The sequence below is a fragment of the Struthio camelus genome, chromosome W (genome assembly GCF_040807025.1).
Source record: "Struthio camelus isolate bStrCam1 chromosome W, bStrCam1.hap1, whole genome shotgun sequence".
Lineage (NCBI taxonomy): Eukaryota > Metazoa > Chordata > Aves > Struthioniformes > Struthionidae > Struthio > Struthio camelus.
The window spans coordinates 4,047,240-4,062,705 of record NC_090981.1 but is presented as its reverse complement, the minus strand read 5'-3'; the positions used below and the strand labels follow the sequence as shown (position 1 = coordinate 4,062,705).

At 35.8% G+C, this 15,466-nt stretch overlaps 1 protein-coding gene across 2 annotated transcripts in view; it reads left to right on the top strand.

Annotated features, from left to right (window-relative positions):
- Positions 1 to 2,842: 2,842 nt before the first annotated feature.
- LOC104150505 (aldehyde dehydrogenase 1A1) overlaps positions 2,843 to 15,466 on the top strand; it is a 37,946-nt gene continuing 25,322 nt past the window's right edge. The window contains exons 1-3 of one of the 2 annotated variants that reach the window (XM_068925816.1): positions 2,843 to 2,947; positions 3,260 to 3,378; positions 12,715 to 12,819. In XM_068925816.1, coding sequence (XP_068781917.1) covers positions 3,289 to 3,378; positions 12,715 to 12,819 — 195 coding nt within the window. In that variant the 5' untranslated portion in view covers positions 2,843 to 2,947; positions 3,260 to 3,288. Of the gene's footprint in view, positions 2,948 to 3,181; positions 3,379 to 12,714; positions 12,820 to 15,466 lie in introns of those variants that run through there. The other variant, XM_068925815.1, reaches the window with a different exon arrangement.

Sequence of the window (15,466 nt, the reverse complement as noted above, 5' to 3'; positions counted from 1 at the left end):
GGAAGTGAATCTAGTGACAGGCTACCTCTGGGTGATTTCATTAGTTGAAGATTTCCAACTAGCCCAACTGAAAACTCTGCCTGCTGGCTATTAAGAGATATCTCATGTGCAAACGAATCACAAGAGTATAGGCCAAATCTGCTTCAAGCCAAATAGTTTACCCACCTAGGTTTCAATGAACCTGATCAAAAAGCAACTAACAACATTGGTGATATCTCACTGTATTGCCACATCTGAGGAGAAAGGTAACTTGCACTGTGGAATGCTATGTTTGGTTGGTTGTTAGTTTTTTAATCTTTGTGAAGAAATACATGAATAAATGATTTACAGCTTCTTTCAAGTCAGCAGTGTACCAGCTTTCATTTAAATAACTCACATAGAATGACATAAATCAGACCCAAAGTTCATCCAGCCCAGATCAGGTGTTTTAGCACCTCCAGTGTCCTGCAGTAGGGAACTTCATAGCTTAATTACAACTTGTATGAGGAATCATCTACTTTTCTTTGTTCCTCCTTGATCATGTATTGAATAGAGGAACTCAGTAGGTTTAAACCAGGAGAAAAGTTATGCATTAAAGAGTAGAAAGCTCTATCACATAGTTACATATGATATCATGCATTTCTTCAAGGTGTAGTGGCAAAGAAAATGGCTCTTACCTTAACAATGAAGAGATAACAATAAGTAACAATCAAGACAATGACCAAAAGAAGAGGAAAAAATTAGATGGAATCTAAAATTTTCCATATTGGATAGAAAATATTGACAACAAAACTATGTAAACTTCCATGTATAATAATATCTGTAATATCTGAGTGTTGTTTAATCCACTATCTGAAAAGAATAGTAGAGTCTGCTAAAGTGAAGCGCACATCTTTATTTTGGTGAAATGTGTAACAGTAATGTTGCAGAATAAGGAAAAAAAACCTCAGAGAATGGAAAGTGAAGGAAGCTGTAATAAACAGGAAGACAGGAAATGAGGAAAGGGAAATCATATCTACACTGGGCCAGAAGGAATGCTAGGCTGAAAGCAAATAGGAAAGTTATTGGATGGGATTGGGATGATCATGAACAGCTACTCTAAGTAATATTTAAAATTTCCTGTAAAGGGGAAGGGAGGCAGGCATTCATAGATACGAGAAGACAGAGAAGTTAAAGGAATTATTGACATTAATGGTAATGCAAGGAACAAGTTTCAGCAGATAAGGTCAGACAATAGGACAAGCAAAGAGCTCAAGATACCAAGTAATCTTTTTAAGAGCTGAGACCTTTTTAACAATGTACAAGGTCTAGAGGAAAAAAAGAAAGGAGTCACTGAAAGTGTAGTAGTGAAGGTGACTCATGCAATCCAAGAGTGAAAGAAGGAAACAAAAAGGAGAAAAAAAGAGGGTAAAATATGTGTTGAATGAATGAATGATGTGGAAAATAAAGCAATGATTACCAGAATGTTTGGAAAAGTTGAAACTCTTCACCCTGGGTAGTATCTCTAAAGCCTGTCTGATGAAGTTGCAGGCTCTCCTTATAGACATGGAAAGGGGATAAATGCCATTGTTTTTCAGAGAAGCTATCTTAATTCACTTGTGATTAACTCATTTTAAAAAAAAAATACATAAAAATCAGGGATGTAGTGGTGCCTAAAAAATGAGAATGCATTCAGAAGGATCTCACTTGGGAGAAAGAAATCTTTTTTTTTTTTTGGCTTGAAACCAGGCAATTTCACTGATGTCTGTGTTACAGCTCCAGTTAAATTCAGTTTAAGCCATACAAATCTGAGCAATTAGCAGGTGAGCTAACTGGAGATCAAATCTTGGTGGGTTAATGGAGAAATAAGTAACAGGAAGACTATTATAAAATTAGAATTTAGTATCTAAATCAGAAATTTGCATGGAATTTTTAAAAAGGCACAAAAAACTGCCAAATGAAAATAGCATTGAAAAGCTATTTTCCAGATGAAAGTGTGATCATACCATGAAAATGCTTAAGCATCTTTAATGAACAAATCCTATTTAGACACTGTGTTTTTTCTTGAGGCTCAAAGACATTCTTTAAGGCAGGCAGACACTGTAACCCAAAATGTTAAGATCAGCAAGAGGTGAACACAGCACTTTCAAATATATCGTTGTACCTTAGGATGTCTTGAGCCAGCCAGTTGATGCAGAGAAGCTGAAGAATGCATCTGGAAGGAAGTTACTGAGCTGGTAGCCTTAGAAATCACAGCATTATAGAGATGAGAACTGGAGCCCTTTGTTCACGTGAAAGAGCGAACGGCTGAAAATTGTTCAGGTCCCCACAGCTCTTTACATCTCACTGGGAGAAAGTTATTCTGAGAATAGAATAATCTCTTTTCCAGAAGTTACTTTGACTTTTCTAAAGGCCAGAAACTCTTACTACAATCATCTGTCCAAACACAAAAATCAATGAGAATTATAGCATATTCTTTAATTCAGAAAGTATGTTACATATAACTAATGCATCATAAGATTAATCTCATGATATGTCCTATATCATCCAACAGTTAAAAGCAACAAAGCCTCCATTGCCAGATAGTTTAGATGAGTCCTGATACAAGAATTAACTGGTCTCAGTGGGTTCTTCAAGTATCTGTGTAGTCTCAATGAAAGCAATAAGACCATTTCCCTTTATTTCAATGGCTCAAATCCTTTGTGCATATATAAGAAGCTTAGCATAGAAAAATAAGTGTTGATTTGAACAAAAAAAAAATCCCAATTTGTTTTGTGATATCATTCTTCAGAAAAGTTAGAACTAAGGTGGTGGTTTTTTGGCAAACGCTTTGCAGCTCTGGGAATTATTCTCGCTAGCTCTACAGTGAGGGCTCAGTTTGTACCCAGAGATAAGAAGTCTGTCTCTGCCTCCAGAGCTGCCTTCAAGAAAGTGAAGAACTCCACTTAAAATCTGGGGACCTGCCTACTGAAAGAAAGCAATTTTACAGGTAAGAAGAGGATGCCTTAAATTGTGTTCCTCAGCAAGAAATTCTGTGTCTGGGTAGGCAGATTGGTACAGCAGGATTTGCTTTGTTGAGGTCTCAGCTCGGCAAAAACACTGTTGCTCTTGGTCTTAAAAATAAGTAGTGTCATTTTCTCTTTGCAATGAATTATTTCACCCAATCATATTCCTGTATGCAAATATACTATAGCTGGTGCAGATAAAAAAAAAAAAAAAAAAAGGCACAAATAAAGCTAAGGGCTCAGTCAGGACAAAAATCACTGCACTTCCCTGATACTTCATTTCACCTGTGTTTCAGGAACATCCCCAAACTTCTCAACTGAAGATATGAAGAAACATTGCTTGGACAGCAATCCCATTCCGATTAATCCAGCATTGCCAGAACCAGTCAAAGATTTGAAAATTAAGTACACCAAGGTTAGTAGTGTTTGCACTTGTTAACTTTCCTTATGCATTCAGTTCAGAGTGTAAGATGTGCTAATTTAATCTTATTTGAGCCATGGAAGTAACATTAAGTCAGAGGTGTGTTTAAAGTTTTTATTCAGATTTGTTTCTGATATTGTATTTGTTAGTAATTAGTGTTCTGTGATCCTTTTGCCTAAGCATTTCAGGAAGTGTATAAGTGTATCAGGAAATGTGCAAGTGTGATAGAATTATTTCATGCTTTCTTGGTAAGGGGAGCTGTTCTCCCTAACCCCCCTGAAGTTTCTGCAGCGATAAAAGTTTCCTAGAAAGCATAAATGGAGCAAAGAAGGAAAAGTTAATATTATTTTTCAGAACAGCAAGACTAAATTAAAATGTTAGGGTATCACAATGTATTATAAGCAGATTTAAACAATTATGTCAAATATGCTCATGTGGAAATGGATATGTGAAAATGAAACTGAAGTTCATACCACTCACATTTTTCTTAGAGATAATAATTCTGGTTTTCAGCTTAAGCAAATAACTATCAGTAAAACGGATAAAGCCTACCATTGCTAATTACTCAATATTACCAAAAACATTTTGTAATAGCAAATTCTTTCTATACGAAGTTAGAAATACACAGATAAAGACTACTTGCGTTCGCAGCTTTAAAAGACTCCTTGCCTGTTTTATATCATAATATGCAGATATCTGCAAGAACTTTGAATAAACTGTTGGCAAAAATATTGAAACTCTACCCTCTGAAACTTTCAGGTAGAGCAATTGATCAGAAAGGACCTCTTCTCTTTGGAGACTTTTTGATTACAGTTCCTTTTTTCCTCATTACCAGTACAAAGGAAATAATTCTTACTTTTCTAGAACTACTGCTTACTTTCTTTTCCAAAAGTAAGGTGTTCAGCAATTATCTAGATTTTGAATTCTATTCCATCATTTAATATTTTTAATTTAAAAACCTACCCAAATTTCAATCCATACCTATCCTGAGTAATGCACGCAGGACCTTCGTTTGCAAGTATTTAACAGGCTAGGAGAGCAGTGTAGTTCTGCCATGTGATAGTTCACTAGTGCTCTTCCTGTCTCAAAAAAGCACTTAATTTGGAGAAGATACTCTAGTACCTGGTGGACAGTGGTGTTCCAGAAACTACAGTGATATTTTTTCAATTTCTAAGTTTTCCAACAGAAAGCAACTAATAAGAGCTAAGTGCCAACTCAGAAATCTGCTGTCACTGAATATGACAAATTCCTATAAACATTTCTATTCTTCTAAAATATTTAGTGCTTAGGCAAAAGCCTACTTCATTAATATCAGACATACCAAAGGCAACCACAAGATAGGCAGCATGGCGGAATTTCCTATATTTTGCATTAAGGAGAGTGTCATCTTGCAAACACATGGGGTTTTTTGCCTTGACAATAGATAACAGTTCCTTAAAAACTGCATATAATGCATTCCTTTGAAAAATTGCAAGGCATTTGTTTGCAGAATTATATACCTACAACTGAACAAATCATATACATCTTTGTAAATGCTTTCCATTTGCAATTCTCTCCTCCTCTCTTCAGATATGACACAGGATTGTCAGAAAGCCACAAAAGTGAATGGGGGGAACAGGGAGAAGGGATAATAGAAATTTCATCCCACCAGCAACACATCCAGCAATCCTCCATCAGTTTAATAGGGCTGGACTGACTTTCCTATAGCCTTTCCACTCTGTCTTCTTACCAACCCTGTTCCTCTCCTGCCCCCTCGAAGTTAGTGCACAGCGTGTGGGTTTGCCCTGATGAGTTATGTTGGACCATTGCAGGATCAAGACGAGGGAAGCGTTAATTAGTGCTGATGTACTAACCCTGCTGCCTGAAGCACCCTTACCATCAGCAGCCCCCTCACCTCTAGGAACTCACTCTTCTCCTCGTATATAATGGTATAACGTCAATTGCCATCACACAAGGATCTGGGGAAAAGTCTACAGGAGATGTTCCAAACACTTAGTTTAAGTCTACCCCTATTTTGCTTTCTACAAGAGGGATCAGCTTGGGCCTTAAATAAAGTTATTTTAATTAAGTATTTCTATACATCTGTGGGCAGATAGGTTGATATAATTACCTTTCAGATCATGGCTTTCACATAGAGCATAAGACTAAGCACACTTCAGAGAATTAGAATTTCTAAAACTCATTCAGTTTAATTCTTGAAATTTAAATCGATTTGGATGTTGAACCATGGTGTGATCCTGAATTGGTTTCCTATCAGAACCTCCTTTAAAGATATTCCAATGAACTCAGAGTGTTTCAGTGTTGGTGGCTGGCTACAAACATACCAGTAAATGTTTTACTTAGTCAACTCTGAGGAATTAGACAGTGATTGTTTGACAAATTATTTCTGTCGTGATTCTTTCAAATATATAGTAAGCCCTATCATGCTCCTTTAATCAGGGAAATCCAGATCAGATAAATATTAGGTTGTTAAATTGCATTTGGAGAAGAAAAACAGTAAAGTATTTTCTTACTAAGCTCCTTGTGGAATACCAGAAAGCATGGAAAGGTAAGCCACCTTGAGTCAAGAAAAGTTGCAGCCAAGTATCATGTATGCTGTAATCAAAAACAAAAATGAAGAGAGGGGGGAAATGGAAAAAAACTACAATGTCTGAAGGAAAGGTAGTCAACCATAAAGGTACTATAGAAACCAACTTTTTTTTAAACTCAGCTGACTTTGTAAATACAAAGCCACTAACTGATACACCAAAAAGTTTAAATAAATAATAAATAGAAAGGGTAGCCTCTCTGATTACTACTTCACTGAAGCAGTAAAATGTAATTCCTGCATCAATAATAAAATATAGTTCTCAAAAATTGTCACATGAAATATTAGCCAAATATCAACTTCTTGTAAGGAAAAATTTGAGGGGGAAAAAAAAAAAGAAAGACTTCACAGCAGGTATTCTATACTAATATATAGGAAATATTTATTTAAGGCTTGCAATTTCTTACCTTGAGTAGTTCTAGAAGTAATTTCACTGATTTTAATGGTACTGCTTAAAGAATACAGTGAGACTCAATTAAACATATTGGTAGAAGTAAATCAGAGTTTATAGCACTTGAAATGAGTCTGCTCTTGGGCCACACATCTCTCAGGTATGGATGTAACCCTAAGATTTATTGGTAGCATCAAACACAAGTATAACTGAGTAACTCTTGCAGGCTATGAGAGCAGGTGTGAATAGGTGCCAACTTTTTTTCCAACATTGTCCTTCATCTCACCTGAGCAATGCTGAATTCAAGGGCCCAGCCAAAGCCCTGGTGCCCCCTTCTTACTCCTAGCCTTTAAGAAAGCTGGTAGCTTTGCTTTCTGGTTGACCATCTGTGCTAGAAAGCTTGTGAGCAGAGTCAGCTGAACAGCTGTTGAAATTAGGTGACCACATTTAGCTCTGTATAACAGGCAACTGGACACATTTGAAGAGCATTGTCAAGAAAAACTTTATCAAGCCAGAGTTGTAGATTGCCAGGTGGCAGATTCATAGGGGAAGAGGTTATGCTTTTTCTACATGCATTTGGAAAAGTTGCTAGTAGCTAAAGAGAAGATAGCTTAGTGATATCCTTCCACATTTATAAAGCCACCTTTAATAGGTCAATTTGTCCATATTTTTGATGGCTATTTTACTTTTCTTGACTAGATCTCTGTAGTATGGTTTATAGATTATAATATTCTAATAAAAATTCTTCCCTAATGAAGAATAAATTTATGGACAGATCCTGAATATGGGGCTATGTAAAGGATCTTTGCAGCATCAGAAATGAAACATTTTCTCCAAGTTGCACAACTGACTAAAACTTTTAAGTTACTTCTGTGGAAGCACTGAGACCTGACTATCCTATACAGGCTTTGCACAATAGAGAGCCCACAAAAGGGGATCTTTAATCTCTGGGAGATGCTCTAATGAGCTGTTTTATTAGGGCTTGGTACCTAGGGCAGAGCCCTGAAATCCTTCCCAGCAGAGCTACAGCATGTTCCACCTGAGACAAAGCTGTCCTGAGTCAAACATTTTCCTTATACAACAAAGGCACAAATATGGCACTTTCCAGCTAACAAATACTTTGCAAAATATGCAAAATGAATTCATTGTCTTTGCAACATACACAAGGGCTGAAGGGAGGAAAAAAAAAACCCACTGGGATGACAAAGAAAGGCAAAGAGCAGGTCTTGTCTCCCAATTCTCTGTTCAGAACACTTGAATGACCAAATCAACTGTCTAAACAAGGACAGAAACACTTCAGTCTTGCAGATAACTTAAGCCCCAAATGGTGGAAGCTCTATATCTGATTATCTGAATTGAAGTCAATCAGTTCAGAGAATCAAGATTTTACTATACTCTGACACCAGAAAATAAAGCCAATCAAAGGCATTTTGACTGCAATAGCCTGTTACCTGGGCTTTATTTTAAATACAAAGCTTTACTAGTGTACAGCATCATCTCCAGCAAAAGCTGATTTTCAGGTCTAGTGCAAAGAAGGGTAAAAGTTATAAATTCTTAAATTTGTTGTTTCTTAAAAATGCCAGTGAAATAGCAGTTACAAAATGCACGCAACAGCATTTCGAAGATGTCAATCCTTGCAACATAAATTTTCAGCCCTAAGCTCCATGGTCTGTATTCAGTCATTATAGACAACCCCCTGCACAGCATGTGCAAGAGAGAAGTGGGTCTTTTGCATTTACGTCTGACAAACAAACAAAAAAAATTTGGATTTTGGCTGCCAAAGAAGTTCTGCCTGATGGAAAAAAACACTGTAACCTGTTGCAAGATGATTCCAAATGCTTTTTTCAATAAGACGGGGGAGTAGCCAGAGACTGCTTTTGGCTGGGACATCAATGCTCCCTGGATTTAGAAATCCACATCCTGTTTGTTTGCAGCATATACTCTGCAGTGTTAAATGAGCAGGGCTTCTCACACAACTAGGAGTGCAGCTGCCTGCAATACATGTAATGCTGCTTACATGGAGAGTTTTGACTTTTTCCTTCTCTTTTCTGTCTTTCACACCTGCATAAGGAAGATTGCCATCTAACTTAAAGAAGACAGCTGGATAGTTTGATTTATACAGTCCTGATACAATGTCGTGTACATATTTAATGTAATAAAGTTACAATTTTAAAAGGAAATGGTATTAGAAACATTAATAAGAAAGTTACTCTAAAGTAATATCATGGGTGATATTGGTTGGTGCAATAAATGTAGTATTTAAACAAATACTTTCAAAACTTCCAAAAATGGTATGTTTTACTATTATTCCTTTCACAGACAGATATGAATTTGGCATACTGTAACATCATAGCAGTGTTATGTTAATATTTACCTTTTACTTTGTCTCTTTTCTTGGCAATGTATCTAGTTACTAAAGATGGCCTTTTTCGTATTAACCATTTAACTGCTGTCTTTGCCCTTTCATAACAATCAATTTTATGTGGTTCTTCCTGAAATTTCCAGGGACTCATATTTCCCTTATTTGCCTTACAGCTTTTGATAAGTCAGGAGTTTGATGGTCAGCCCTGATAGCTAAAGGAAATAATGACACTATATATATGGTGCCCACATATAGACAAATTCAAACATATAGGAATATAATAATAGCAAATTGTTACCATATCCATTTAGAGAGAAATATTTTTATTGGCCTTGATAGTTTATTACCAAATTATTCACCAATTCTTAACTGCCCAGAGAGTCAGTGTAAGTAATTTCAATACTATGCAAAAAATCTGTTTCCTGAAAGGTTTTCTGTTTTCATAACATATGTGGTTGTGGTGGCTGTGTTTAAATTGCAGTTCCATGTGACAAAACACATTTATCCTGCAGTTATGGTGCCTTGCTTCTGCCCTCCCCGAATCAAGCATTATTTACTTTGATTTTCCTGCCCCAAAGTATTTCCTGATTCTCTATATAAATGTAGAAACTCCTGCTGTTACGAGCAGCAGCAGTGTTTTATCCTGATGGAGAGGAAATGGGAATGGTACCTTTTCTGCTAGTTGGTCTCCCTTTGACTGTGTGGTTAATAACCAGTGGGACAAGATGATAGTTTCAAACCATGATCCTGAAGGTAGGCATGATCTGAGAATAAAATACCCTCGTAGCAATGATGGTACAGTCAGAGCCTGCTGCAATCTCCAGGAGCATGAGGGCAGGCCTTATGCGAGGGCAGACAGTGCAATGGCGTTAGAAGCCCATGGGAAAGGAGGATGCTGGCCATCATTGGGGAGGAAGATTGGCTCAAATGTGGGGCTTTGGGGTTGCTCAGAGAGGTGATCTCATTTCAACACTGACCTCAACCCAGACAGCGTAGGGAGGATTTGACAGAGGCGATTGCTACTGGTAATATCAGACTGTACACATAATAGTGTCCACTTTAAAGAGCAACCTACATAGCACCTAACACAGCCTCCTCTTTTTATCATCTGTGCCTTCACACTTCTATTGTCTTCTGAATTTTCACAGCTTTGTAGTATTTTATAATATCTCAGTAATTACAACTAAGGGAATATTTTTAGTAGATCTATTCCTTCTCTACTGTCTAGCAATTGCTGAATCAGTTCATTTTGCATCATCTTCAATATGACAGAAGAGAAACTTCAGCAACATTATAGTCTTTTCATAATGGTATAAAGTACACATTTTAGACGACACCATTTACCTCTTCACAGTGAAGTGGAAGGTGTCATATTTTTTCCCTACAGAATCAAAACAAAATTAATTTTTCAGTAAAAATTGCTGTGGTTTATTTCCTTATTTATTTGTTTTTTTTTTTTTTAATGGGGAAGCAGATGAATTTCTACAGATTGCATCAACAGTCTTATTATTCAGACAGGATTTGCCAGTAATCAAAAATCTACATAGATGCAGAACTTCTCACTCCTGAAACACTCTTTTGGTGTAGTTTTAAGGGATATATAGCAAAATTGAAATAAGGATGCCAGAGCTTGGAGGAGAAGGTAAGAGCCATACCAAACAGATAACAAAATAAGAGCAAAAGCAAACCAGAAATGATTTTGTGCTGTCTTTGGAGAAAGTATTCTTGTTTGACACTGATGTCATTTAGACTTTATAGGGAAAATAGACATTTAATTATTTCTTCTACTGTAATGGTCTATTTGCCAATTACTTATCCCCATATAAAAGGGTCTAGGTTTGAATTTCTAATGCTATTATACCATGAAAAGTTATGGATCATAAAAGCTCAATATAGGAAACCACAGTGCCCATCTTGTCTTATTTTATTCTTATTATATGTGTGCCAACAGTGTTTCAGTCAAGATGTGATGATGTTTGTTCCAGCCATGCAAAGTAATTTTGGTACACACTGTACTTTCAGCCTGCATAAAAGCTTAATCTTTGAATAAGGACATAGTTCCTAGCAGTTATTAAATGAGCTTTGGATATCAGTTTCATTGCTGCTGGGTAAGCTGTTATGATTAACTTTGATGTAGGCCAGCCGCTGTGCAATTGTTGCTTTTTATGTGCTTAATTGCTAACTACATGTTTGGCCATTTATTAAGAGCTTGAAATAGAAAGGTATTAAATAAAAAGACAGGATATTCTGTCAAGATTTAGGAAAGCATAATTTTAACTTATTTTATGTTTAATGTTATTAGACTTCCTCCCATCCCTGTCCCATGTAAGATCCCATGTAAAAGTAATGAGAAAACACTTAAGTGAGCAAAGTATGATTGCCTGGTATTCCTGGAATATGGATGTTCAACTTGATGGCAACAGCTTAGGAAAAGGGGCCAGGAAAGAGAAAGGAAATTCAAAAGCAGTGATGTCTCCTGAGGAAAAATAGTGCAGAAACATAACAGAGATCCTCAGAATTGGAATAAAGTATGAAAGACTGTCAAGCTGGACACAAGTATTATTAATTTACTGTAATGCCCCTTGCAGTTTCAATAAAAATATTCAACCCAGTAGTGACAGTCAGAATAACAGGGGTATGTTTGCACTCTATACCTATCACCCAGATGGGAGACAGGGAAGCAGCACTAATACCAGGGAGACAAAAGATTTGGAGCCTGTGGCAATTAAACTGGAGATAATCAGGGCATTGATGGAAATTATTTAATAAGTACTGAATAGCAAAAAATGATTGTGATTGGCTAAAAGAGAAGATAGTCATACTGGTTATGCAGTAATGACAGCTAAAACTGTCACCTGAAGACCATCTCATTGAAAGTTGAAGTCTCATAATGTAAGTAGCTTCATCTTTCAAAGGCAGGAATTGCAGCACATGCTGAAGACCAAAGAGGGAGAGGTTTGAATTCCTGGTGTGTTGGAGAGAAAAGCTGAGGTAGAGAGGGAAGAGAGAAGAGCCACCCATAAACGTGGCCATCAGCTGTAGTCCTGCCCAGCAGTGAGGGTACATTATAATGTCAGCAGCAACATTTGCTGTATGTTCATGTGAGTATATTCACATGCTGAGTGAAGGATTATGGTTATATGATCATAACCCCACATCTGGCACCCATCATATAAACTCTGGGAAATACAGCACTGTGATGAGAAGATGTTCAGGTCAAGATCCTGCAAATATTCTTTCAGAATATTTGCACCAATTGCAAGGACAGTTTAGGATTTCTCCATGGATGCTAACAGTATACTTTTGGCAAACACATCAGTAACTTCCTCTTGATTTGTGATTCTTTCCTTTGTTTAATGGAGTAGATCCTGTTTTTCCTGTAAAAGATTAATAGAATTATGATTCTTCTTTTAAATGTTGATTAGGATCACATCCACTGAGGTACCAATCCACAAAACCAAAGGATTTTTTTTTCCCCCCTCAGGAGAGAATGAAAAGAATTAAAAGAAAGCTGAATAAAATTGCATTCTCCAAGATACTACATGTATTAAACCCAACTGTTGGGTTTATTTCTGTAGGGACATGTTTATTTCTGTAGGAGCAGAAAGGCCCTCAACAGTTACCAAACCTGTGAGCATAGTAAAGATGGGTAAATTTAGGTAGGTCACTTAGGACCGTATCTCCCCTGTACTTCACAGACCTTGGTTTGACAGAGGAAGGACCTCTATGTACCAATATCTTTTCATAATTTGAGACAAAGTGAAAATATCTTGTGGAGAGAGAAAGTGGCTTGTCTCCATAGGAAGTTAATTTTAAAAAGCTATTCCTGGTTAACTGCATATCTCTTCAGAATAACGTAGAAATACCTATTCCATTTTGCATTCAGGTGCCAACCAGACAGCTCTCAGTTGTGAACAATAGATTTAGTCATTAAAATAAACAATAGACAAGATGTTATTAATAATGTTGCATTATTTTTTTCCTTTGCAGATTTTTATAAACAATGAGTGGCATGATTCAGTCAGTGGTAAAAAATTTGTGGTCTTTAACCCTGCAACTGAAGAGAAAATCTGTGAGATTGAAGAAGGTGACAAGGTGGGGTTTTCTTTCATGTTTTTAACCTTGGCTTTGAATACAATTCTGTACCTTAAAAGCAGGAAGGCAAACATCCTTCTGTGTTCACGTAAAATACTACATCAGGTAGAGATCTACCTACTTCCTGTATAAATTCTTCTGCAAACATAATTCTTAGCTTTTTCACTAGGAGTTGATGCTGTGTATAAAATGACACTGGAAAACTGATTTACACTTAGGACCTTACTCATCTGAAGAAAATTATGAGGAAATTTTTTTTGCTAATTTTATTTATTAATAATATTATTTTTATCTGTTTTCTTTGATCGGTGGCATCTAGTCATTTTACTGTCATTTTAGCTATTTTTTCACTTGTCTTCCTTACACTGATATAATCTGTTCACAGCACATATTACATAAGGCCTTTCATTACCAATAACATAATAAAGTGGACAAATACTGGTATTTTCCCATGATAGGAAAACTCTGAGAAAATGTTAATAGGATCATTGCTATCCACAGTTACAGCTGTGAATTTCTGTCTTCTCAGTACTGCCCCCTTCAACAAGGTGGTTTTCCAAAAAATATATTGGAACATAGTACTAAAAAAGACTGAAGATGTAGGTCACCTATCAAATAGATACTAATTCCACCAAACTTGATTTGCCTGTTGAATTGATGAATTTAAGAAGAGGACTAAAAAAAATTGTTGACAGCTATAAACAAACATTCCTTTTTCACATATATGAGATTTCTTAGTGGAAAATTACAGATAAATGCAGTTTAATCAAAGCTATAAGGAAAACCTAAACACTCAAATAAGCGGCTATATATTTTCATCATTCTAGGTAAATTTCAGTTGAAAAGGGTTTGCTTAGTGGTATTATATAGTTTAAATGCATGTTATCAAGTAGGGGGTTACTTGTTTAAAAAGAACAGACGCTGCAGCTTAAACAGTTTCAAAAGACCAAAGAAATTTTTTGGATAAACTCTGAGAAAGTAAGTCTGAGAAGTGAATGTTCTATTCCTAGTTGACAGCTATACAAAAATTGTTAACTGGGCTTGAAAATAATACTGATTTTATAATTAATGCTTTGGCCCATGCAAATATTTATTTGCTTTTCTACACTTTCCCACCAAAGGCAAATCTTCATGTCCAAAAGCCAGAAAATTTGCTCGTATTTCTCACAAAATGACATCTGACATTCAATTTGTTTTCAATTGGACTTGTTTTTGATCAAGAAGTATGCATACTTATAATGATTTGTTTAAAGAATCTGTTTTATATTTAGCAGCAAAATGTCTGTTAAACCCCTTCTCATCCATGAGAACTATTATGAAACCTATAAGCAGTGTATCTATCTTACCTGTTTACTGACACAATTTATTGCCAATATAATAAACACAGTCTCTTTCAGAATATTTTAATTTACTGTATGGAGATTCTCCACGAAATTAAATTCTCTTTTTGAGGAATTCAACTTTCAGTACCCATTGAATCTCAATTACTTGATTCTATAATTTTTGTCATGGATCTGATAAACTTTGGCCCAAATGCTATCTGTCTAGCACGTGAGCAACAGTGACCATGCATGCTGCCAGTATTAAAAAAGTCATAGTAAAGACATTTTTTAAAAAACTTTTTGTTATACAAAAGATGGCTGAGAAAAGTCTGCATAAATCTGGCTTTTTATAATCTTAAATGTCTGAGCATGAGTTCTTGAAATGTCTCATTCTTGCTTTTCTTTAGTCCTTGTTATCTGTATCTAGTGCTCAGAACTCTTAGCATTCAGAACTCTTGTAGCTTTCATTCTTTACAAGCAATCTAACAACTTGTTAGAGATAATACTGTTCAACACACAGGTTTGCTTTCTCTCCAATAATTTTGCACACTAATGTGTAATGACAACTGCTATTAACTAAATTGCCAAGTGAAATGTACAAATCTAGTAAATTACACAGTCATTGTGAACCTAATATTCTAGAGCCTAGTCTTTAGATAATGAGCCAAGAGATTTTAGGAATTTAATTTGTGCGTACAATAGAGTTGACAAAGGGCTGTACACTGCCTTGCAGTGGTATTTTTTAAAAAAAGTGGAGATTACAAAGCACAGACACGTATGTGGGTGGGAACTGTTTTCCTTTCAGTTTGGCTCTTTCAAGCTACATTCACTAATCCTAAAGGCCCCTAATAATAATAAAGGAGAACTACATTTATTTAACAAATGGTCAATGGGATGTAAAGTAAATGCACATCTATAAAAATCTATTAAAACAACTAGCTCTGCAAGGCACTATCAATCTTGATTCTCTCAGTGTAGATTTATATACCTAAATTTAATTTCATATAGTTGAAGAACATCTTTTTTTTCTTACTTTTCATTCGCAGCACTTAATTAGTTTTAAATAATTTTTCTTGATTTTAATTATTTCTACCTGTAGTAGAAAGAACACATGACACTGTATTTAGTTTTAATTTACACCATTCATACAAGTATGACTTAAGTTCTCACCTTGTTCTTTCTTTTCCAATATTTATAAATGACAAATATTACAGGCCAAGGCATATATCCCAAGTTGTTGTATTGAAAAGCTTTAGAATGTTTACAATAGATAACATTTTTTTTAAAAGTATGAATTAATTATTCATTGAATGTAGTTTTCTGGG